Source organism: Bubalus kerabau, chromosome 6 (assembly GCF_029407905.1).
Source record: "Bubalus kerabau isolate K-KA32 ecotype Philippines breed swamp buffalo chromosome 6, PCC_UOA_SB_1v2, whole genome shotgun sequence".
Taxonomy (NCBI): domain Eukaryota; kingdom Metazoa; phylum Chordata; class Mammalia; order Artiodactyla; family Bovidae; genus Bubalus; species Bubalus kerabau.
In genome coordinates this window covers 55,171,633-55,197,522 of record NC_073629.1, presented here as the reverse complement: position 1 = coordinate 55,197,522, position 25,890 = coordinate 55,171,633, and the positions used below count along the sequence as shown (strand labels likewise).

The window sequence follows — 25,890 nt, the reverse complement described above, 5'->3', positions numbered from 1 at the left end:
TACACAAGTCTGAGGAGAAGGGGTAAGGAATGTAGAAATGTCCAGAGTAGCTCACTTCTTCCCAATGTTGGTAGAACATTGGGAAGCTCCCTTCTAGCAAATGTTGTGTTGAAAGAATGATTATGATGTTGCCTTCCTACAGAATTGCCCAACAAGTGCTTGTATAGATTTTTGATTCCATCAGTAATTTAACATACGTTTATTATTATGAAGTATGGAAAAGGCCTTTCACCTGGAGCTTTGTCTTGAGATATGTATAACTTTATTCCATCAGACAACCACTTAGGACTGAACATCAGAGTCAGGCAGATTCCTTTCACTCTGCTGTAATTGTCTAGTCCCTCACTCTTAACTGCTTCATTTCTCTAAACCATGATCACTTCCTGGCACAAATGGGTGTGCCTGTTTCTTGTTTGCATTACTTATTATGTGTGTCGGAGAGACTTGATGGGGAAGCAGAACTCCTCACTGCCCCCTCTTCCCCCTTACCAGACCTTCCAGACTTCTGGTATTCAGGGCGTTCCTCTGGTGAAACCAGAGGGTCTTTGGGGACTGGACCAGCTGTGGAACTTATTCCAGAGACTTTGGTCAGAGAAGTGGCAACTGAACCTTAACTCACAACCCTTAAGAAAGCAGAGTCATGCTGTAGATGCCACAGTCTGTCAGCCTGTGACTGTCATGTTCAGTGAGAAATGGATCCTCATATCAAAAGGACAGTTTTATTTCCACAGAAGCTCCTTAGGCAACTGACAATTATGGTGACAACCGAAGTATTGCCAATTACAGGCTCTTTCTTCACTATTTTAAACAGTATCATTGTTCTGTTGGCCAAAGGTGGTTACTTCATTGCTCTATAGTTTTCTGACATAGAAACTCAAGGAACCCAGAGCACGTGGGGTATCCAGTCCCTTCCAGAGAAAAACAGCAGGTTCAGATGGGCGTGCATGTGCTTTCTGCCTAAGTCCTCCTCTATATTGGCTAAAAACTGCCATAGAAAGAGCTCATTTGCTTAGATTTATAAATGACATGATTTTATCCTTTCTAGTCATTATAGTCTACCTATACACATGTACTGTCATGCATGTGTGCCTAGCTGTGTCTGACTCTGCGACCCAATGGACCGTTACCTGCCAGGCTCCTCTGTTCACGGGATTCTCCAGGCAAGAATATTAGAGTGGCTTGCCATTTCCTCCACCAGGGTATCTTCCTGACCCAGGGATCGAGCCCATGACTCTTGCATTGTAGGCAGTTTCTTTACCTCTGAGCCACAAGGTAAGCCCCATAGGCACGTGCTGCTGCTGCTGCTGCTAAGTCGCTTGTCGTTTCCAACCCTGTGCGACCCCTTAGACAGCAGCCCACCAGGCTCCGCTGTCCCTGTGATTCTCCAGGAAAGAACACTGGAGTGGATTGCGATTTCCTTCTCCAATGCATGAAAGTGAAAAGTGAAAGTGAAGTTGCTCAGTTGTGTCCGACTCTTTGCGACTCCGTGGACTGCAGCCTTCCAGGCTCCTCCGTCCATGGGATTTTCCAGGCAAGAGTACTGGAGTGGGGTGGCATTGCCTTCTCCAATAGGCACAGGCTAGGTATAGTTTATTGACTAATATAAAAAATATCCTCTTTATACATCATTAAGAAGAGGAATTTCTTTAAGACTTTTAATTTACCAATAATATGAAGGATTGAATTTTTTGCCTACATTTCACACGCCTTTCCAGATGACCAAAGTTACTGTCTGTAGATAAATTTGGGCTTGTTCATTGTGAATAAATCAATTCATAATAGGTACATAACTGATCTCTTTAGAAAAACATTTGTACAGCAATAATAAATACATCAGAGCCTTGAACATTATGTATTCCATTAAAAACAGCATTTCTATCTCATTGTTAGGATTGTCCCTTATTACTTTTATACTTTTCTGTGAATAGTGAATTTTTTAAATGATTTTGAATTCTTTTATAATCATAGAATAACACATGTACAACAGGAAAGTACTTTTCCTTTGAAAAAGAGAAATATTTATTTTCAAGAGAAAATTTCCTGCTAGGTGATAGGTATTGAAATCCATCATCATACATTTGTTAGGTGAGTATTAAGCAATGAATGACATTACATAATATCTGTCATACAGAGTGTTTGATGTACACAGATGAATTATCTTAATAGAGTTGCTTACATAGAAATGAGGCTGCAATAAGAGATTTTACTAGTCCTCTTGGTTTAGACAGAAACCAGGGGTAATTGATGCAGTTTCAGGGTGCAATAAAGATGTTTTATTCTAGTGAGCAAGTAGGAAACCAAGATTCAGAAAACTAGCAGGTTGGAACTGGAAAAAGTTATTTTTTCCCAGTGGTAATTAACACTAAAATATTTCAGACTAATAAGTGTGCTCTTTATGTTTAGATGCTGACTCCAATTAATGCCCATAGGGTGATTAATAGAATGTGAACTGACCAAATCTAGAATGAAACATGTTAAGGTGATTTTGTACAGGAGGTCTTCTTATCTGAATTCACAGCAAGGAGTTTGTTAAGTGGCATAAGAATTAACAATGAAGTCAGTGTGGCTTAAAACATGTGATATGTCCGGAGAACTGAACAGATCCCAACCTCCTTGTATGAACAGGACATAAGGTAGGGAGGGGTCATGGCTCTGCTCGCTGTGTATGTTCCAAGGTTCACTCCTGTTGTCCCACTTCTCCCCACCCCAGAGGGAACCCAGGCCCTGAGAGAACTTCAAGCCCAGAGGACTTGCCACAGCTGGTCACCATGGACCAGGCCTTTGGTTCAGAGCAGGACTTCCCCAGACTGCAGATTGGTTGTTTAAATGTTCTTGCCTGTGTTACACTCAATGTTCACACAAATGTTCAAGGGATCAAAGGAGCTCAAGACACTTTACTAGTCCTGCTTCCTTAAGAAGTTATTTCGCATATTCTTAAAGAGAAGTCTCTTTTCCACTCTGTGTGTTACTGCTTCTGTTTTTAATTTTAATAACTGTGTTTATGTTTCAATAAGTAAGAATTCTTACAAAGTATAAAAGTCACCTAGGAATGTGCCATGCAAAGTTAGTTAGCTTCTCATGTTATCATATTTATCTCATTGTGCTCACGGATACCAATTTCTTTTTTAATTTCCAAGATAGATGATAATATGTGCACATATTCATTGTTTTTTTCAATCAGTGGTACAACTATACACACTTTCTGCATCTTGAGATTTTTTCACGTTAGCACAAATAGAGTTTCCCTTTTCATTTCAGTGACTGTAGAGTTTTCCTGTGTAAGTGTGTCTCAGGATTTATCTCACTAGTATGTGACAGAGGGACTTTGAAGTTCACAGTCTTCTGGAATTACAACAATTTTGTGACAAATAAACTGCTACATATGTCATTTGCAACTTGGGTAAAAAATCTGTATGATAAATGGCTAAACATGGACTTCTGTATTAGCAGGACTTGCATTTAAATCTTTGATACATATGTGCACCAATTTGCACTCTCTCTAGCATTTATCAGAGACCCCCAATTTCCTGGTACCCTTGCCAGCCAGTGTCCTTGCCAAACTTTTCTTTCTGGCCCATCTGGGAGGTGACACATGTCCCTCCTAATTTTACCTTGTACATCATTTATAATCAATAAAGTTAAACATATTTATTCTGTTGGTATATTTTTGCCCATTTAAAAATCTGTTGGTTGTTCTTTCCTCATTGATTTATAAGGGCTCATTATAACTTAAAAAGTTGATCTCCAAGACTTTATTATAGACTGCGACTGTTCTTCCTCTTCTTATTTGTTTCTTGCTTTTCTTAACACTTATCTATAATTAGTCATTATCTTCCAACTTGTTTCCATTTTTTAAAATTAACTAATTCATTCAAAATTGTGTGGGATTTTTTTGCATATGAAGCACTGGTAATCACTTTTGTAATACCATTAGTAATTCTTTGATAATAAGTTTTTAAGCTCCTCTTGAACAAAACTATCATGACATACATATTTTAAAAATGAACTGCCGGGGTCCAGCCCCGGCTGATCCAGGGTATTCGAAGGGGAGACAGCGTCGGCGACTATTTAAATATTCATCAAAGATATAAAGAGTAATAGAATGAGGATAGCTCAGTAGGAAAATTCAGTGGAGAAAAGAGGCTGAGTAGCTTGGTTTATGCGGGAGACCAATAAAACTTCAAGACAAGAAGCTTGCACCACTTACGTAGGCCGCGGGCATCCTTCCGTTCTCCCGAAGGAGAGGAGACACTGAGGCCTCCCCAGTCGGATCTTAGAAGCCCAGGCAATTTAATTAGTAAGCTTGGTGGGTTCCACGCTCCAGATGGAGACTCAGCCAGAGTTTGAGAGAGAGAGAGACATGGGGAGACCAGTCTTTCGAGGAACTGATCTCAATTCTTTATTTTCCATGGTCTACTTTTATACACTGAGATGTTATGTAAAAGTCACGTGGGGTCAGCAGTCCTGACTTTTATCAAAGTCAGGTGCTTCATACAAATGTATACAGAGGTCTTAGGGGTGTTACATCATCTTCTGGCCAGGGGGCCTGCTGACAATTTATGACCCTCTCCTTGTGACAGCAGTCAGTCAACCAGGACACTTATTTCTCCAGGGGTGATTATTCTTAAAACAGACACCACCCAAATAAAGTTACATTCCTATAGGGTGAGGGTGTAGTGGGTTTTAGTTAAGGAAAGAATTTACTTAGCCTAAGGTCTAACGTGATTAATATCAAAGGTTAATACTTATTTCTATATATTCATTAATGTGTGTGAGGGCAAGGGATGTGGAGACTTAGCAGTAAGCATTGGCTCAACAAATGAAAAACCCTTCACCAATACAATTTCTAATCAGACCACTATACTTATACTAATGGTTTTCTAACTTTTCTAAGGAACCTGTTTTTAGAAGGTTTAAAGCATCTCGTGCCTGTCACAGTTGGGAGGCTGTGAGCAATCACATGTGGCCGGACAAGCCTGTCAGGCAGGCTAGAGAACCTTCAGAGGAGTTTGTAAGTTGAAACACTCCTGTCACGCCCAGGAATTATTATTAACTGGAGCTCTAAGTTAACTCCTTCTCAGAAAGAGGTAGTGGGGGACAGCCCCCCGTAAAGTCAGAGGTGTAGGTGAGAACACAAAGTAGTAAAGTAGGCAGGCTCTGGTTATGGGGGTAGATGCTCAAGGATTTCCAGGGGGATGCCTGAGGCTCGATCCCGCCTTTGTGTATGTCGAGCCTCCTTCCTCATGACCTTTTCCACGGGCGGAGTGCCTCACGCTGGCCCCCAACAATGAACTGTAGTGTTACACTACTAAAACATAAGAAGCGTTCCAAAATACACTTAGTAGGGTTTCTCAGCCCCTTTCATACGATCACTGAGAAGTTTCAGTCCCATACCAAGTACTTTATAAGCCCCAGGGAGTACTGCAATCAATGCCATGCTCGCCATATCAAGGACATCTGAAATATTGAAGGACTTTTCAGTTGTTTGAATATCTTCTTTTAGTTGATCTATCTCTTTACTTAATGCCTCAGCTTCCTTTTTGAATCCTTCTGTGAGTAACTCTTTTTGCATCTGTAAAAAGAAGAGTCCCTTTTTGAAAATACCCCAAATCAGCATTTTGTGTCAAACTACTACAGTTGATATGCATGTGTGTCTATTCTTTAACACTTTATATGTTTATTTTTTATATATATTATTCTAATATTTGCAAACATTTGCAACACAGAAGGGAGAGCATCCAGGGTTTAGAGTTTCCCATGTTCCTTCAACACGATCTTCTTGGGTACAGAGAAGTTGGGTATAGGTCTGAAAACTACCCCAGGGAGAGGTTCCAGCCTCATAAATACACTTCGGGAGAACATGTAGGTGAGTTCTAAATATTTGTCAGTTTCACTGAGGTAGAATGACCACACACATGTCACCAAGATGGCACTGCTGACTCACTCAGAACTCTAGCTATCAAACTCCAGGCTGGGACAAAGAATGCGTTTAGTTTAGGTGTATAAAATGGATCAGGAGACATGGAAACAAATGTAGCAAATTTTACAGCTTTCAGCATCCAGTATTTCATACCGGCACAACCTGATATTTTCAGGAGCAGATGGAACTATTCCAGGTCTCTGATGGTTGTATCCCAAATTCTAAGGACTCTAAGACTGAGGTCCTATTCACTTGGGAACAAATGTGATGCTATAATCACCGTGAACAGCAGTCCAGGAGCCTGGTTGGTCCCATTCAAACCCTAACACTACAGAAGGTGCCGAGTCTTACAGACATAAACCGATTCACATCTCTTTGATGTTACAGTGAATCCTGTGTTTTTGTATTTCCCTCCGGGAGCTGACTTGAGGTCAAATTGCCGTCCCTTTATTCCTGAGGAGTTAGGGTTTCCCCAAGGTGCCACCCAGGCCCATCTAGAATTACCTTCAGCTTGTGCTCCAGCATCGTTTGCTGCTCTCTCCAAAGGTTTTCTCTCTCTCTATCCATCTTCTCTTGCAGTTGGGCCAGGTTTTCTTTGAAGCTTCTCTCTTGTGCCTCCATTTTTTGTTCCTCTTCATTCTGTTTCTCTCTTAGCAGCTCCTGTTCCCTCTTAGCTGCATCCTTCTTGGCACGCTCAGCTGTTCCACAAAAATTGTAAAGAGGGGAGAACTTGACTTATGTTGAGCTATCACCTTCTTTGTTCAGAGATAAGGTGCCTTTAATATTGTGGGAGGGAGTCTGACTGTTCCTGCTACCACATCAGACAACATGCTTCAGCATATGATGTAGAAGCACTGATTGGATGGACATATAACCCAAACTCCCCCATTTACATCCACATGTAGCAGAGAGGTTCCATGGAAGAAGAGGAAGCTCTGGTGTCAGGAAGTGTTTGTTCCCACACCTGCCAAATGGCAGCACAAGAGCCACCTTCCCCTCTGAGAGCTCAGTCCACCCCTGTACCTGCCATGGCTTTGTCCGCATCTGTGAGGGCCTGGTCTGCCTGCAGGATGGCTTCCTCTACTCCTGCCTGTGACTGCAGGAAGCTCTGGAGGACCTGGTTTGCCTGAGGAAACAACAAGGAGCAAAGACTTGTCAGGTAGAAAAGACGTAGTGTCTTTCTGTGGAAATTATTGTTCAGTAAACAACAGACTGTATCCTATAAATTCTCCATCCTTTGTAGGCTCCCCAAATGGTTACAGACCTGAGAATTATGTACATGTCTACAAACACTCATGGAGTATTTGCTTGGAAGGCCAGTGGAGCTGATTTTCAGTCTCCGAGGGCCTGGGTAAAGAAGAGTCTAGCCCTTACACAGTGCACACTAAATCTCACGTGTCCCAGGACCCAGAGAATAAACACTAACTTGATAGGAGCCTGGGTCAGACCTACCTGCTGACCCTGGAGAGTCTCCCAGATTGGCTGGAGGCAACTGGAGCTTCTCTTGGGGACATAGACACTGGCAGAAGACATTCTGGGAAGCTCCTTCCACCACTTGGACACTGGGGCTGGCGAGCACCATTTTGGAATTTTCCCTCAATCTTATTAGCCCCAAGACCCAGCCCTGCCCTAATGCAATGGTCTGCAGATGCCAGTCCTGGGAGGCCTCAGGCCAAGCAACTGACTAGACATGCATGCAGCTCCATCCACCAGCAGATCTCCTGAGCCCACAGCTGCCTCTGGACATGGCTATGCCTACCAGAGGGCCAGGGACCCAGTCCCATTCACCAGGACACAGGCACGAGACCTGAAACTCCAGCACCCTCCAGCCAGAGACCCTGGGACACATCAGGGAAAGATACCAGGTGCAAAAGACCTCAGTTTCTCAGTCTGCAGGGCCAGTCCACTCACTAGCAGGCCATGTCATTCCTGGGACCAGCTGGGTTCAAGACCACCTGGACCAATATCAGGCCAACAGAATCTTCAAAATCCCCCAGATCCAGGAGCCTAACAGCTCTACCATTGTCAACACATGCTCTGGAACTCCTGGACCCTGCACCCAGACCCCAGGACATGGCTCTCTCCTCTAGTAGCATGTGACTAGGCCTAGGACCTGGCTCACCCACCAGTGGGCAGCCAATAGACCTGGGATCTCCTGGACTCTTACTCAACTCATCAGAAAAACAGCCCTAGACTCAGAACCCTCCTGGGGTTCCAAGTCAGCCTCCTCATGACCAGCTGCCTCTGTGCAAATCAGGATCTGGCAACCAAATGAACCAACAAAGACCCTTGACTCTAATCCGCTGCTCTTTCCCAATCCCATTACTCCTCACCTTAACTCCTTTCCTGGGAACCAGTTTATAGTCTTGTTCAAACTTGTTCCTTGCTTCTATATAGAGACTGTGTCCTCCAGGGACAAAGAATGTGCCTCCTGAAATACTTTTCATCAAGGATTCTGAAAGCTGCTTAAGCTCAGCCTCATAATATTTGACAGAAGCCTCTTCATTCTGGATCATGAAACTGTCCTTTGTTTTCTCCATGATGTCCTGCCAAGGAAATAAGGGAAAATTCAATAGAAAGAAGTTGTTAGACAGGATGGTCCAGCTGTGCTCCCTTGGAAGAAGCAGTCTGACAGCATCAGGGCACAGGAGACTCAGAATACTAGACATGGAGTCAGGCATCAGTTGTAGTCCCAGTTCTGACCAACTCTTTGTGTGACTTGTATGAAGTCCCCTAAATTCCCTGGGCTCAGTGTCAATGTCTGTGCAATGAATGGGTTGGCAGAAACAAAGTACTATTTTAACAGCATTAGCATTAATAGTGATCTATCCATCACCAATGAACAACGAAAAGACAATTATGTCTTAAAGTAGAGCTTCTTCTGCCAACTTGGGTGGTAAGGATAAAACATACATACATAGGAAATCAAGTTCCTACTAATGAATTAACTATACACTGAGCAGGGCCTCCCAGGTGACACAGTGGTAAAGAATCCGCATGCCAGTGCAGGACACGCAACAGATGCTGGTTCAATCCTCGGGTTGGGAAGAACCCCTGAAGTAGGAAATGGCAGCTCACTCCAGTATTCTTACCTGGAAAATTCTGTGGACAAAGGTGCCTGGGGGGCTATAATCCATGGGATCTCAGAGTGAGACGTGACTTAGTGAAACAACACCACACCAATTAGAGTTTTCAACTTTTCTTATATTCTCATTTCATTGAGAATTTGAGTGTGTGAAAAAAGAAATTTTTGCTTGTACTTATAAATTCCAATCAGGCTTGTTTTCTCAATACGAAGTATGAGATTTTTGTAACATAATGGCAAAGCAAGACTGAAAGACTTTCAGTGAAGGTGCTAATGGTAAGCAGAATTGTGATCGCTAAGAATTCTCTTTCCCAGGGTCCACACTCTACCTAGTCCCTGGACTTATGAATATGATGAACAATTATTCTGTGTACAGACTATATTGCATGGAACATTTTGACTTCACAAAATGGAGATTACTCAGGTGGATATTTCCTGGTCACACTTGCACTTTACATGTTATTCTTCTCTAGTTGGTAGCAGAAGTGGTAGCCCGAGAGATTAGAAATAGAAGAGGAAAACAGTGTGCCATTGCTGCATTGAAGAAGGAGGGGAGTTCCCCAGAACGTCCATGTGGATACCAAGTAATTTGAACCTTGTTTTTAGCTATGGTACACCAAGCAGAATACCCACAGACCCTGAGTGGGATCTGACCTGAGGAATGATAAGCTAATTGATGTGTGTTGTTTCAAGCTGCTAAGAGCAGAGTAATTTGTTTCACCATAACAGAAAATAAGAAGCCCAATTTTTAGAAAAGTGATGACCTGTAGCCTGTAGAGCCCTATCACTCATTAGAATCTAAACTCCTTTTATGATAAGAAGCACCGGGACCATTTTGTCAGAAAGGGGGAGTCTCAGTATCATTCCAGAAGAAAGGAATCAGGAAGCATATATTCTAGGACACATTACCACGAGCTTCTTCTGGAACATCCGCTTGTCATCCTTGAAGGAGCGCTCCATGAAGATGGCAATGGCTTCCTTCTCACAGGCTGAATGCACCTCCAGCAGCTCCTGAAGCGTGTCTGTGGGAAGGTTCAGTCGCTGGGTCATCTGCTCACTGTAGTGATCAGCTGCCTTCTGCACGGCTGCTGAGTTCTCACGCTCAGCCAGAGTTATTACTGCGTTCTCCAAACAGGGAACTCCTCCACTGTTGATGGCATCTACGTAGGCCTCCACCAGAGTCCCCAACCCTGAAAGATACATGATATTTATTAAATGGAGAGAGAATTCTTACCTGTTTTATAGGTTTAGAGGTTAGCACCTTAAAAAAAAATCACTACAATTTTATGGAAGTGGAAGTTTCCTTTTCCTCTATTTATTCTTCTCCTCATTCTATTTACTCATTCTTGTATCTCTCTCCTGTTTGACCTATGAATCTACTTGTTTATAATAACATCACTATGTCTACTATTCACTCTATCTTTTATGGTTGTCAAATTCATCATATTACAATATTGAACAAATGATCTCAAACAATATGCCCAAGATTCTCCTAGATCACTTTCCCCATTGTAATAAAATAAAAAGAACTTATTATAGATATGAGTACATTACATAGCTTGTGGGCATTATTTGTAAATGAAAATGCCTTGTTGAAATGTCATCAAGAATTTCAGGACAGTTGAAACAAACATGAAACCAAGCAGGACTCATCACAGCATGACTGCCCAGGTGGCATGTCCGTGAAGCCAGCCCTGTACATAAGATTGTATTTACATTTGTTTCTCAGACTCTCGATGAACTTACACAGATTCATAACTACTATTTATGTCCTGATTCATGTAAATTCACAAAATATCTTGCTTATTCTCACTCGAAACACTTATCCCTTCAGACATCTCATCACCATGAAGATTTCTATCTTTAATTTATATGATTAATGTATAGTTTCATGAGATTTGGTAGACTGCAAAGCACTTATATATGCTTCTTTAAATGAATAAACATGCATTTTCATGAGTGGGGTGAACATCCATTTTCCAAGTCACATGGAGAAGAAAACACAACTACAGAGAAACCAAGAGAAATTCAGAGTGTAATCACAAGTTTACCGCACACTGAAGCACAGAGAGACATGAGGTAGCAAAGGAGACTCACCTCCTCCAGTGACAGTGATTCCTTCTCTTAGGGTCTTGGGCTTTGCATGGGTAAAGATATATGAGCAAAAATCTTTTGACTGCTTCTGGAAATTCACATCCAATTGGTTATCTGATAGTTCCTCAACACGGAGTAATAGCTTTCTGTCATTTGTAGGCCGGTCAAAGACAAAGCACTTTCTTTTTGGAAAAAATTTCCTGATGCACTCTCTGGTCATGTTGGAATTTTGGATTTTGGGATCCTTGCCTGCAGAATTGGAAAAAGAGCAATCATGAAAGGAATAGAGGCCTGAGGACTTTCAGTCCCAAGGATCTTTGCATCACTATAACTCTTGTTATTCTCAAGAATAACAACAGACTGGTTCCAAATTGGGAAAGGAGTACGTCAAGGCTGTATATTGTCACCCTGCTTATTTAACTTATATGCAGAGTACATCATGTGAAATGTTGGGCTGGATGAAGCACAAGCTGGAATCAAGATTGCCGGGAGAAATATCAATAATCTCAGATACGCAGATGATTCGTGTATCTCCTATTATTGAATTATGCAAATCAGTCTTACACTAATCTACCCAGGGGTGGAAAATCCCCTCGCCCCCTTTTTTTGTGTATCTCTAAGAGCAAAGCAAGTACTTCTGAGGAGACAGGGGAGGAATCCATTCTTAGTGACAAACTTCTGATTCTTTTCCTTAACTTTCCATGCTGTGCAGTGGATCAACTACTTATTAGATGTTTCTTGAGTAATAGATTAATCCAAGAAATTGTCAGAAATATTTTTCTGATATTACAGTTCCCACATGAGAAATGACATATGGGCTCTATAGTAATGTGATGGTAGAAATAAAGATATTTATTATATATTTATGATATTGCTGGGAAAATAACCTGTGGAAGACAAATGATACTCAGGATGTGAAGAAACGCTTCATAAATCAGAGAAAACAAGTACACACATTGTAGATATGATTGGCGATTACTTTAGCACACACTATTTCATGTTAGTGTAGCCTCAATGAAACCAATCCCAAAGAAAGGCAATGCCAAAGAATGTTCAAACTACCACACAATTGCACCCATCTCACATGCTACTAAAGTAATGCTCAAAACTCTCCAAGCCAGGCTTCAGCATTATGTGAACCATGAACTTCTAGATGTTCAAGCTGGATTTAGAAAAGGCAGAGGAACAAGAGCTCAAATTGCCAACATCCATTGGATCATCAAAAAAGCAACAGAGTTATGGAAAAACATCTACTTCTGCTTTATTGACTATGCTAAAGCCTTTGACTATATGGATCACCACAAACTGTGAAAAATTCTTCAAGAGATGGGAATACCAGGCCACCTTACCTGCCTTCTGAGAAATCTGTATGCAGGTCATGAAGCAACATTTTGAACTGGACATGGAACAACAGACTGGTTCCAAATTGGGAAAGGAGTATGTCAAAGCTGTATATTGTCACCCTGCCTATTTAACTTATATGCAGAGTACCTCATGCGAAATGTTGGGCTGGATGAAGCACAAGCTGGAATCAAGATTGCTGGGAGAAATATCAATAACCTTAGATACGCAGATGACACCATCCTTATAGCAGAAAGTGAAGAAGAACTAAAGAGCCTCTTGATGAAAGTGAAAGAGGAGAGTGGAAAAAGTTGGGTTAAAACTCAACATTTAAAAAACCAAGATCATGGCATCTGGTCCCATTACTTCATGCAAATAGACAGGAAAACAATGGAAACAGTGACAGACTTTATTTTGGGGGGCTCTGAAGTCACTGCAGACGGTGACTGAAGCCATGAAATTATAAGACACTTGCCAAATGGAAGAAAAGTTATGACCAACCTAGACAGCGTATTAAAAAGCAGAGACATTACTTTGCCAACAAAGGTCCATCTAGTCTAAGCTATGGTTTTTCCAGTAGTCATTTATGAATGTGAGAGTTGGACTATAAAAAAAGCTGAGCACCAAAGAATTGATGCTTTTGAACTGTAGTTTTGGAGAAGACTCTTGAGAATTCTTTGGACTGCAAGGAGATCCAACCTGTCCATCCTAAAGAAAATCAATCCTGAATATTCATTGGAAAGACTGATGCTGAAACTGAAACTCCAATACTTTGGCCACTTGATGCAAAGAACGGACTCATTTGAAAAGTCCCTGATGCTGGGAAAGATCAAAGGCAGGAGGAGAAGCAGACAACAGAGGATGACATAGTTGGATGGCATCACCGACTTGATGGACATTAGTTTGAGCAAGCTCAGAGAGTTGGTAATGGACAGGGAAGCCTGACGTGCTGCCATCCATGGGGTCACAATGAGTTGGACATGATTGAGCAACTGAACTGAACTGAAACCAGGAGACCTCATCTCTTCTTTGCATAATTTTACACTGGATGTGGTTATTATATAGAAGGATTCTGGGCATCTACCAGTAGTTCAACAAATACTTATTTATTGAAAGAATGAACAAGTTATTGAAAGTGAAACTTAATCACTTAGTTATGTCCAACTCTTTGCAACCTCATGGACTGTAGCTTGCCAGGTTTCTCTGTCCATGGAATTCTCCAGGCAAGAATACTGGAGTGGGTAGCCATTTTCTTCTCTGGGAGATCTTTCCAACCCAGGGATTGAACACAGGTCTCCTGCATTGCAGGCAGGTTCTTTACCAGTTGAGCCACCAGGGAAGTAAATGAGTAAGTGAACAAAAATGAATATTACTTCCAGGTACCACTCTGCTAAAATAATTTGAATAACTAACTTATTATATTAGCTGACATATACTATGTCAGGTTCTAGGATGAAGAGTGTGATATTATGAGGAAGAGCATATAAAGGATCTGACAGTCTTACTGGAAGGACATGGCAGTGCTTTTTTCCTGAACTCTGTAGTGTATAAATAGCCTATCTATCAATATGAAGAATGTAGCTACCTATGCTGGTAAGATGCACTGTGTTAAAGGTACTTAGAAATTTGTCCTTTTGTTTACCTTTGGATTCTGGTTCGATGGATTATCTTTCTCAAATAGAAAAGGAGAAGCACTTAGATTTTCTATGTAATATAAGTTTATGTGAGCCTTTTTTTTTTTCATGGTATTTATTTCTCTAAAATCATTTGGTCTAATATTGGATTCCACATTTCCTCTGTGAGCTTAAGCTCTGGTCACTAGAGTTTTCCCAGTAACAATAATGACTGAAGCCACCATCTGTCATTCACCAGGCACCATTAGCATGGCCTCAGCTCAACCTCAAATCAAGACTGACATCAAGTGCTGAATGTCAGAGCTCTGTTGACCCTACCTCCTACTGAACCACCCAACACTCTGGCCCTGCTCTGATACCTGGAATCAACTTCAAGGCATTCTGCAGGTACTCATCTTCAGTGATGGGGAATCCATCTAACTCCAGTTCCAATGTGAAATCCCGCACAGTCCAGATGAAGTCTGGAAAGAAACTCAGAAACTCGAATGAGCCTTCTTCCTCATCAGAGCTGGGAGATGATTTGGTTCTGATTAACTCTGTTAGTTCAGTCACATAGCTGTGATTAGCTAAGGAATAAAAAGCACCCTCCAACACAATTTCTAGATTTGGCCCCAAAACACATTATATCAACCTTCTCTTTTGCCCCATTTTCCCTCTATGTCAGCCATGAGAATGGAATCATGGGAAAGAAGAAACAGTATCAGTCGCTAGTGCCATAAACTCAATGAAATGTGCTGGTTCAGTTCCTGGAAGGATACTGCAGCTGTTCCAGGGCCTGGTGGTTGATGGTGCTCATGCTGTTGTAGACAAAGGTGCTGCTCAGGAGCACGGCCAGGGCAAAGATCCACGAGTCATTCTTGGAATCCCCCTAAAAAGTACATTACAGTGTGAGGATGCTACTCCTCCTTCTCCCATATGGTTGTTCATTTACTATAACAGTTGTACTGTAATTAAATAGTAAGACAAGTAACATAAATTTTCAAGACAATGCTAAATGCAAACCTTTTTGGTGTTGACACTGATCCCTCTAAGCACTTTGGTGTGGTTAGCTATTAACGGAAGTGAATGACATCATAAATGTGCATCAGGCTTGTCTCCTGGCTCAATGGTAAAGAACCCACCTGCCAATACAGGAGACGTGGGCTAGATCCCTAAACTGGGAAGATCGCACATGCTGTGGAGGAATAGCCCGTGCACCACAACTATTGAGCCTGTGCTCTAGTGCCCGAGAGCTGCAACTACTGAGCCCATGCACTGGAACTACTGAAGCCCACGCACCCTAGAGCCTGTGCTCTGCAACAAGAGAAGACCCAGGAGTGAGAAGCCTAAGCACTGCAGCTAGAGAGTGGCCCCCACTGTCTGCAGCTAAAGAAAAGCCCGCACAACAACAAAGACCTAGTGAAGTCAAAAATGAAATAAATAAATAAACAGAATTATTTTTTTTAATGTCAAATGTTTAGTACAGTGCCTGGAGCACATAAGTTATGCAATAATAAATGGGCCATGATTCCTTTGCACTTATTTTCTTGATCATAGGCTATGTTATGAACTAGTGTTATTCAATTAACTTCATCAACTATTCATTGTGCATTTACAAAACAGTGGATACAACATCTGCTTATATGGATATAAAGTTTCCTATGACAGTCCCTTCTTAGAGAGATGGAGGGGCAGATTATCTGGCAACATGTAAATACATCCAAGATGCCAGGCATGAAACCTAATACTATACTGTAAAAGACAAAGGGGATGATTTCAAATGAACCAGAAAATGTACTCTGTGCATTCAGAGCCAGATGTGATTGTGTCTGACAGCGATATGGCATTAGGTTAAAAAGAGCTGGGCTTTAAAGAAATGACAGAACATGGACTTGTGCAGTTACAGGGACCATGCACATGGAGGGCCCACAGAAACCAATCTCAGTTGTCAGAGAGCGTGATCAGAAAGCGTATTACATGCTCATTTTATTTGACTGAAGTAGTGGTGACCCATGTGGTCATAGATGATGAGGCTGAAAATGAGATTCAGGAGAAGTCGAGTGACTTTGGAACAGAGTATATATTGCCGAGACACACTACAGGTAGGGAGGGCAGCAAGTTCTGCTGCTATCAGTGTGCAGTCTGGTGTGCTTTGGTTTCTTAACAAATACAATTAGACAAAAAGAAGAAGGTCATGCAACCTAGAATCTAGCAGGAGTTAGTCGACCATCTTGGGTTCACACTGAGATGATTAGTGAATACTTTAAATCTGGATTTTTAAACTCAGAATTTCTGAATTCATGCCCTAAATCCTTTTCTGCAGTGATGAAAGTCAAAGATTCAATGCTACTACTTTTAATTTAGAAGCAGATTAATATAAATAAGGAGAAAATTTGATTGCAAGTAACACTGTGAAGACAAAATACCTAATATTATCCCATTTACATTCTCCTCATGAGTCTAGCTCAAGTTTTTATAGAATTTATTGAAGAATTCCTCTTCAGAGATCCAAAACATGGAATAAAATGCTCCTGGTATGTTGGAAGCTTTTCTGCAGATTTAAAAAATAGTTTATTTGCTGAATCTACTTTCATGATTCCTACTTCCAGCTTGATTAACTCTACACATCTGAACCTGTAGATCCAGTTGACTGCGTGAATTACAGCTTTCACTAAGATTTCTTCCCAAACCTAAAAAACTGGGGTAAGGCCTCACTCTTTTTTTCATGGGTCTGCTTATTTTTTATCTCCCCAACTCAGCTCTGGGTTATACTTCACTCACAGTTGCACTTAACACAGAGCCTTAGATTTGAACCCAATACATATTTGTTAACTTCCATCTTTCACCCCAGTGTTAAAAATAAGGAGATGTGTCCCCAGTAACCAAAGTATTGATCTTATTAAAGAGAAAATTCAAGGAAAGAGAATTTAACCTCATTATTTATAACTGGATTTGCAGTGTACAGGAATATGTTGTAAAAGTTGAATTGAGGCGAGAAATTGAATTTGTAAGTGGAGTGTCAGGAATAAAGAAGATTCCCTGCCTTACCTTCTCCACATCACCCAGACCCTCAGTGTCCAGAAGGACCAGGGTGTGGTTCTCCTTGGAGGGGTGGGGCACACACCACATCCAGATGCCCTTGGTTTCAGACCTCACTGTGGAGCCCAGACGGAAACCTGCACAGAAAGAGGAAGCAATGCAAAGTAAGAGCATGTAGTCCAGGCCGCCCACAGGTTACTTTGGGTGAACTTGTGTGCATGTGAGTGCCTGCCTGTGGGGAGGATGCTTTCACTTCAACAAGTACAGAAGATCCAACCTCTACACATATTCAGAACCTTCTCAAGAAACACTTTGTGTCCCCTATTCATCTCTTACCATTAATAGCTCAAACTGTGTCACATTCTTAAATAATGTTAGCTCTATTAACCTCTCTACATTTTTCTGACACTGAAGAGCTCCCTTATCCTCCACTTTCTGATGGACTTTTACCAGTGAGAGGTAACAGTAGGAGATTAGAAGGCAGGCACCTGTTGCCCTGGCTTCCACCCTGATGAACCATGGTGTCCCGGTGCCTCTGTTCCCATATTTAGTCACATCTCCTTTTTGGTAAAGAATTGGTCTGCAATACAGGAGACCCTGTTTGATTCCTGGGTCAGGAAGATCCCCTGGCGAAGGGATAGGCTACCTACTCCAGAATGCTTGGGCTTCCCTGGTGGCTCAGATGGTAAAGAATCCACCCACAATGGGGAAGATCTGGGTTCAATCCCTGAGTTGGGAAGATCCCCTGGAGGACGACATGGCAACCCACTCCAGTATTCTTGCCTGGAGAATGCCCATGGACAGAGGAGCCTGGTGGGTCACAGTCCGTGGGATCACAAAGAGTCGGACATGACTGAGCAACTAAGCACAAGACCTTGATCTTTACCACATCTGGAATCCACTCACTGCTTGTCTCTTCATGCTGTAGGAGATATCAAAGCTACTTGACATTGTTCCTGCCACCCTCTGAGTGTTTCTGCATTACTTCATTGGTTCCCTTTGCTCAGCTCATGCCCTTGTAATCGTCCCTCCAATAAACATCTTCAGTTCCCCTCTAAGTGGATTCTCTGTGTCCTTTCACAACCTGCATTGATACATCAACTTTTGTTAGTTTTATTCCTCTTCTTCCTCCTCGTATTTTCCTCATTTCTCTTCTCCTCTTCAAAAATGATGAATTCTTTGTTTACTGACTCACACAGAGATATAACAGAGGGAAAGCAAAACAGACCTGTAAGACTTGCTTGCCCTTCTTTCTCAAGGCTTAAGCCCAGAGATGGGAGAGGATGTGAGGTACATGCCTAAGAAGCTGCAGGTAAGATATCTCACCCAACCCAATCTCAGTCCAAGATTTTGACCTTGGTCAGATGCCAATACTCCCTTCAACTGAGAATAGAAATGGATATGATGCAATACCTAAGGGAGCATGGTTCAACATGGCTCAGGCCATTCAGTGCTGTATCTTGTGTGTTCTGCTCAAAGTGGGTATAGGACCTGAGACGATCTTCACTCTTCTACATCATGATGGCATTTGACTGTGTGCTGATTAATACAGAGAAATGTGAACTCTCAGTTCCTCCAGGGAGAAAAGACAAGCTATAAGTGGAGGTCATCACAGTCAGTTATGAGATGTAAAGAACAGACAACAGTATTACCACAGGAGAGAAAATACTGACTTGCTTCTGCTAGTCAACCCTGACTGGGTGCTAATTTGTGCTTTCTTCTTCCTGTGATATGACTCATGTGGTAAGTCACAATTCAGATGTTTTAAAACATGACTGCTTAGTCGCTAAGTTGTGTCCGACTCTGTGGTCCCATAGGCAGTAGCCCACCAGGCTTCTCTGTTCATGGGGATTGTCCAGGTAAGAATATTAGAGTGGGTTGTCATGCCCTCCTCCAAGGGATCATCCAAAACCAGGATCAAACCCAGGTTTCTTGCATTGCAGGTGGATTCTTTACCAACTGAGACACCAGGGAAGCCCTAAAACATGACTAGGTTAAAGGTTTCCTCAGTAGGAAAATCATCTCTTTATTACCAGATGTTATCTCAAGTAGCAAAAGAAAGAATGTTCCTCAAACTCCTTGCATGTATCTCTTTCTTAGAGTTCTGAAATCTTAAATCTCTCCAAAAATGACCTATTTATTAATTTACACTGGCAAGCAAAAGCTTCCTCCCCTGATTGGTGATCAATTTCCTTTCAAAGAAAGACAAACTTAAAATGTCTTGTTTTAAGTCAGTAAGAGATTGCAAAGGAAAAATGAGAGTGGGAGAAAGGAAGAAAAAAGAGAGATGGGCGAAGAGAGAGAGAGAGAGACAGACACAGAAACAGAGAATTTGAGTGAGACACTGAGATATTTCAGGGACCCTTAGAGTTTAGTGAACTGAGGTTCTATTCCCTAATTGTGCTAAGCTGCTGGGCCACAGAGGAAGGCATTAGGAAAGAAATGGTGTGTCTTCTTAGAAATGCCCAACAGGACATGGGTGTATTATCCTAAAAATTAGAAACAAGTCAGGCAACTTGGTAGAAAAAAACCCTCTTGAAATAGGAAAGGCAAAAGGCAAATATATGAAAAAGTGCTCAAACCTATTTGTAGTGAGGCAAATAACAAGCAACTATATAGACACCAGATCGACAAAAGTTTAAAAATGTTTTTACTGAAATTTTGTGAAAATGTGGAAAATTTAAATCGCTGCTAATAAGCACATAAACTGAACATAAAGCTAAAAAGGCTGTTTGATGTTATCCAGAAAAGCTGAAGACAAACACTTCTTGATTCAGCAATTCCACTTCTAGGTAAAACATAAGGAAGTTAGTATATACACATACCAGGATATAGATGAACAATAATCATGAGAGCACCATTCATCAAAGATAAAAGTTGCAAATAATGCCAGTGTTCATCAGCAACAAATGGATCAGTAAATTGTGATATCCTCTGTCAGTTTAAAAGTACAAAATAGTGAAAGTACTTACAGACACCCATGACAAACTAGATGAACCTCATAAACTTCTTATTGAGAATAGGAATCAAGATCCCAATGAATACCAGAATGTACTTTCCTCTATAAAATTTAAGCTATTTTTAAGAAATAGTCGCATATATTGTAAAACAATATTTAAATATAAAGAATGAAAGAAGGCACCATGAAAATCAAAACATTGGTGAGCTCCAGTGAGGGTGTAAGAGGGTGTGATTTGGGCTTTTGGGTGTTGGTGATGTTTTATTTCTTACTGGGCAGCAACTGAACAGTTGATCACTTCATACTTATCAACTTTTTAATATGTATATATATATTTTTATGTATTCTTCCATAAGTGTTATTATATGTGTGTGCTCAGTCTTGACTGACTCTTTGTGACTGCATGGACTATAGTCCCCCACGCTCCTCTGTCCATGGCATTTTCCAGGCAAGAATACTGGAGTGGCTTGCCATTTCCTTCTCCACGGAATCTTCCCGACCCAGAGATTAAACCTGAGTCTCCTGCATCTCCTGCGCTGGTAGGCAGATTCTTTACCACTACACCACCTGGGAAACCTGAAAGTATTGGTCGCTCAGTGGTGTCTGATTCTTTGCAACCCCAATGACAGTAGCCCATAGCTGCCAGGCTCCTCTCTCCATGGAATTCTCCAGGCAAGAATATGGGAGTGGGCTGCCATTCCCTTCTCCAGGGGATCTTCCTGACCCAGGGATTGCAACCAGGTCTCCTGCATTGCAGGCCGTCTTTACCATATGAGCCCCCAGGGAAGCCCCATCTATGTGCCTTAGAGTTCACATATTAGAAAAGACTAGTTAGAGAAAGAGAATATGTATAGTTATTAAAGTTTTACTGTGAAATTAAACCAAAAGGAATGCATGGTAGTCTCGTTGAGGTATAGGATATGGGGATTTTGCTGTTGGTGCTCCCTTCTATTTTCTAAAATAAGACATATTAAAAAATATTTGTGTGCTGCTTGGAATGACTCTGTGGTTTAGGGCAAACGTGGTGAAGGAGAAAGGAAGGCAGTAATTGTTGAAGATGAGCCCGAGAAGACGGCAGTGGATGGAATCAGGATGAACGAGGTAGATGTTCTGATGGGATTGGGAACTCTCCATCACTGGACAGAAGAGTGAACATTGTGGAGGGATGGGTTTGAAGTTATAAACTCGGTGGTGAGAATTAGAAGTTTTTTCAGCGACGCGGGTGGGGGAGTTAGGCTCTTCCTTAACATGACCCTAGAGGAGGAGGATCAGCAGGCTGCGTTACCATGCTTTCAAGCAAGTGTCCTGAACGACACTTAACAAAACTCACCGTGGTTCCGTCCTGCCAGGCGGTTCATCAGGTAGGATTTTCCGGTCCTATACAGCCCTGCGATGGCCACCACCACCACAGGCTGAGATATCTGCTTGAGAATCTTTAGTGCTCTAGGATTGACTGTCAGCTGATTGTTCTGGTTTCTTACCAGACAGCTGGGGTCCATTATGGTGGATCCAGATGCCATGGGAAGCTGTAACCCAGAGAAACAACTCAGTAGAACACAAGGTCCCCAGAGGGGTGGGATGGGGGGCAGGAGGGAGGCTCAAGAGGGAGAGGATATATGTATACATATAGCTGATTCATATTGTTGTACAGCAGAAACTAACACAACATTGTAAAGATATTATATTTCAATTAAAAAATAATAAAATATGAAAAAAACCCAAAAAACCCCTACAGGGTCCTGAGGTCAATCCTCATGGTTACCAAAGTCATATGCACATTAGTCTTCTGCTTGTGGAACTTAGATATCAATTCTCTTTGCTTTGTATATTTCAAAAAGGTAAGTATTTAGCTTAGTGTGCCAAGGCCTGTACAGGTACAGTATGTATATTATCTTATTGATCCTTAAATGAACCCTAATGCAACCTTGCCCACATGAGGCATACAGTGAACAGCCTGAGAACACAAAGCACTGATGATAGAGCTTTGAGAACACTAACATTTTAGGGGTAAGTAGAGACAGATGGGACATGAATGGGATGAGGAGTGACCAGAGATGATTTCTTGAGTTCCAGAATGATTTGATCACTCATTAATTGCACAAATATTTATTGAGAACCTTCCATGTGCTGGACACTTTTCTAGGAGCTTAGGATCAAACAGTGAACAAGGCAGATACAAATTCTTGCTTCATGGATCTCTATTCTAGTAAAGGAGACAAATAATATAGAAAGTGAAGAAATAAAATATCCACATATATGGATATTAGAGGGTGGTAAATGCTCAGAAGGAAATGAGCAGGGAATGGGACTTGAATTTACATGGAGATTAATCAGGGAAAACCTTGCCAACAAAGGAAAATGAATGTGACTGGTGACCAGATGAAGGAATCACTGGAGTAGGACGGGCTGGAGGAAGAGTAATTGTGAGAGATAGAAGTTGAGATAAAGATGCTGCTCTCTTTTAAAACAGCACAGATCTTTAAGGTACCTAACAAAGTTGCACATGTAATAATTAATTTACTAACTGAAATTAAAGGGTATTTCTTATTATTTAAGCAGATAGAGAAGAGATGCAAGCAACTTGGGTGTTATAAGGTCTGGCTAGATATGCCAGGGTTTCACATCTGGGCCAGGCTCTACTCTAAATGATTTCATCACCATGTCTAGATGTTTCATGATCTTAGGAGACAGACAGAAGTCAGAAGGCTTTGTTCCTTTATTTTCTCAAAAACAATACTAAGCAACATCCACATGTTTCCATATGTTACTGGCTGTGTGACGACGGAGAAGATTAATTCCTTTGTGCCTCAGTTTTTTCTTCTATACAATGGCAGCATTAGACATAAAAATCAATCTGTCATTAGGGTTATTTGGAGGATTAAATATCTCATGATGCTTACAATAGTCTTAAAATTATGCTGGTACTTATATAGTAAATTCTATATAAGTATTGCTTTACAACTGAATGTCTGAATACAGGGACAGTAATTACTGAATGAAAGTGGAGGATTGGCTCTGACACTTTCCTCCCTGGTTGCAAGCAAGTGGGAGGACACAGCCCAAGAGGAAGATGAGCAGGCTGGGGAGATCCAGTGGAAATAGCTGAGAGGGAATAGCAGTGATGTAGGAAGAGTCAGGCTGGAGGAGTTCAGAGCTGCCCTGGGATGTCCAAATACAGGTTCTGGAGTCGGGCTGCCAGGGTTCAAACCTGAAGGTTCATAGCACTTATTTTCTGTTGATGCCTTGAAAAAGGAACTTAACTCCAACATCTTCTGTTTCTTAGAGGTTTATATGTAAAGCAACAATTCTTGATTCATTACAGTACAGCTGATAACAGGCTCTAAATCATGAAAAAAATTTTTTCTTGATTCATGTACTATTTTAATTAGACAGTGTGTTATAATGTGTCAGGGAGCTCTGTAAGCTGCAAATTGCCAAGAATTATAAGGTATCTAAAATCTTTTTATCAGAAAAAACATTTATTTATTTAACAGATTTCTTCAGAACGATTTCTTTTCTTTTTCTATAGTGGATTTGGAGCAGAAATGGAAGAATAAAACATGACCTTTTACTGCTGTGTAAACCTGGAGAATTCCCTGACAGTAGTTGGGACTCTGTGCTTTCACTGACAAGGGTGCTGGTTCCGTCCCTGGTCTGGGAAGTAAGATCTCACTTGAAGGCCTGTGTCCCCTCCCCCATCATGTATGTGCTGTGTGCTCCAGGCAAGAATAGTGGAGCCTGTTGCCATTTTCTCTTCCAAGGCATCCTGATCCAGGGATCAAACCCATGTTTCTGGTGTCTCCTGCATATCCTGCACTGGCAGGCGGATTCTGAGCCAATTGGGTTTCATGTGTCCCCAACCCCACCCCCCCCACACCCAAAATGAAACTCACTCAAATGGAGTCAGCAAGCCAGAAGAGGGCTTGTTGCAGAACTACAGACTGGAGGTCAGTTACGGAAGAATTGTCAATTATGGACCCCAAGGTAAAAATTTTCAACAGGGAAAGAGTTACCAATGACAACCCTCAAGAGGAAAAGGTGTACACTGCATCTGCTACAAGAATTGACTACCCCAGCAACTCAGTCAATGAGAATTGGTCATCACTCTTGAACTCTGACTTTTCTTTCCAAACCAAACTTCGCAGCCCCTTACTTTTCTCTATAATGTTCTTTTTCTTTGTTGGACTTCCTTATGGCTTTTTTTTTTTTAATAGCTCGCTTGTCCCAAATTGCAATAACTCGACTATTTCTGAATAAATTCACTTTGGCTTGTAAAATAACTTTTATTTTTAAGGTGAATAGCTATAAGCAAGAGAAATTATGGAGTAAATATCTTAGACCAAATATTGATAAAGCTTTGTGTAAGTCAATGAGTCTACAAAGATTTTGTATTTTAACCCAAAGTATACTGAGGGACCAAAACCAAGAAGCTTTTAACTTCAAAATTAAGCACTTGCAGGGACTTTCCCAGCAGTCCAGTGGTTAAGACTCCCTGTTCCCAATGCAAGAGACAGGGGTTCCCTGGTCCAGGAACTAAGATCCCCATGTGCTGCATGGCATGGCCTAATAAATAAATACATATAAAACAACAAAAAGCCATAAAAAAGAAACTAAACAAATAGAAAAGAACAGTGCTAATAGAAGGCAGAAGATGACCAGCAAGTTTCCAGAGGTGACTGTTCAGAATTATCTGATAGTCAAGAATACCCCACACTGGAGATTTTCAGCAAGTACCAGAAGTTATTCTGAGGCTGTTAATGTATGTGCCGCTCATTAAAAACCATGCATGATCAACAAACATGATTAGATCTTACAGTTATTATTAATAGCTTTTTTTAGTAAGAGTGAGATTGAATTATTCCAAAGAAAACAGTTCTATATGTATTCAGAGTATCAAATGTTAAGACAAAAATAATCCCGAGTCCATCGTTTAGGATTTAAATTGGCTCTGTGTCTAGGACCATCTTTTTTGTTTGACCACTGCCCAGCGGGGTGCACTCAGGATGTGCCTGAGGAGGGCAAGAGGGGGCTAGGAGAAGAGACCGCACCCATCGCCTCGGCGAAGGGCGGGCTGGGGAGTGAGGGTTAGTTTGCGTCTTCAATCTCAAAAATGACTTCAGCTTCCTTTCCTCAGAAGACGTACCTGCTCTCCTGCTTTTTGCTGCAGCCCTGCTTAGATGCTCCAGGAGCAGCGGCGCCTCCGGGCGACAAGCCTGAAAGCAGCCTGGGATCCAAGAGAAGACTCGGAGCTGCCTGAACAATGAGCCGGGCCAGCCACCACCCGCCGGCCCCGGGCCTCCATCTGCTCCTCTCCTCCCCCAGTGTGGGGTCTGCGCTAGGGGATTTATTGTTATTTAACCGAGGTGTGCTTGGAAGGTCAAGTTTAGGAGCAGACTTACCTGGAGCTGCAGCTGGGGGTCAAGTCAGTTGCTCTGGCTGGCTACTAGGGCTCTTCCTGCTTCTGGCTCCTCTGCAAACGGACTCATGCTCAGAAGCGGGGAAAAAAAAAAAAGCTGAAAAGCCAGCTGGTTATTAAAAGTGGTGGGGCTTATGGGAAACGAAATCAAAACCGAAAGGGATAATTGTTTTTTTGTTTGTTTGTTTTTTAATGGAGGCAGGAATCTGGATGAATTCCAGGAAAGACAGGGAGACAGGTGTTCCTCCAGGCCTGGCTGGGTCAGCACAACTTTGTCCCTCCTCCACAGTTGGTTTGAAGGAAGTACAAGTAATAGTAGGATGAGTTCAACAGTCTGTCTCTCAGGGGTGTTTTGTCAGAGAGGGAGTTTATTAATGTTTCTTCACTTGAAAAATGTTTCATTTTTTTCCTTTCTCTTTCCTT

At 41.7% G+C, this 25,890-nt stretch overlaps 1 protein-coding gene across 1 annotated transcript; it reads right to left on the bottom strand.

The window, feature by feature from the left end:
• Positions 1-2,046: 2,046 nt before the first annotated feature.
• On the bottom strand, positions 2,047-25,643 carry LOC129655164 (guanylate-binding protein 4-like). The gene is made up of 11 exons (XM_055585243.1): positions 25,451-25,643; positions 21,382-21,577; positions 17,102-17,229; positions 14,833-14,942; positions 14,434-14,630; positions 11,103-11,348; positions 9,915-10,195; positions 8,254-8,466; positions 6,944-7,046; positions 6,425-6,618; positions 2,047-5,572 (listed from the first exon to the last, which is right to left on the bottom strand). The coding sequence occupies exons 2-11, from the start codon at positions 21,569-21,571 to the stop codon at positions 5,339-5,341; spliced, it is 1,896 nt and encodes a 631-aa protein (XP_055441218.1). The 5' UTR covers positions 21,572-21,577; positions 25,451-25,643; the 3' UTR covers positions 2,047-5,338.
• Between the last annotated feature and the right edge of the window lie 247 nt (positions 25,644-25,890).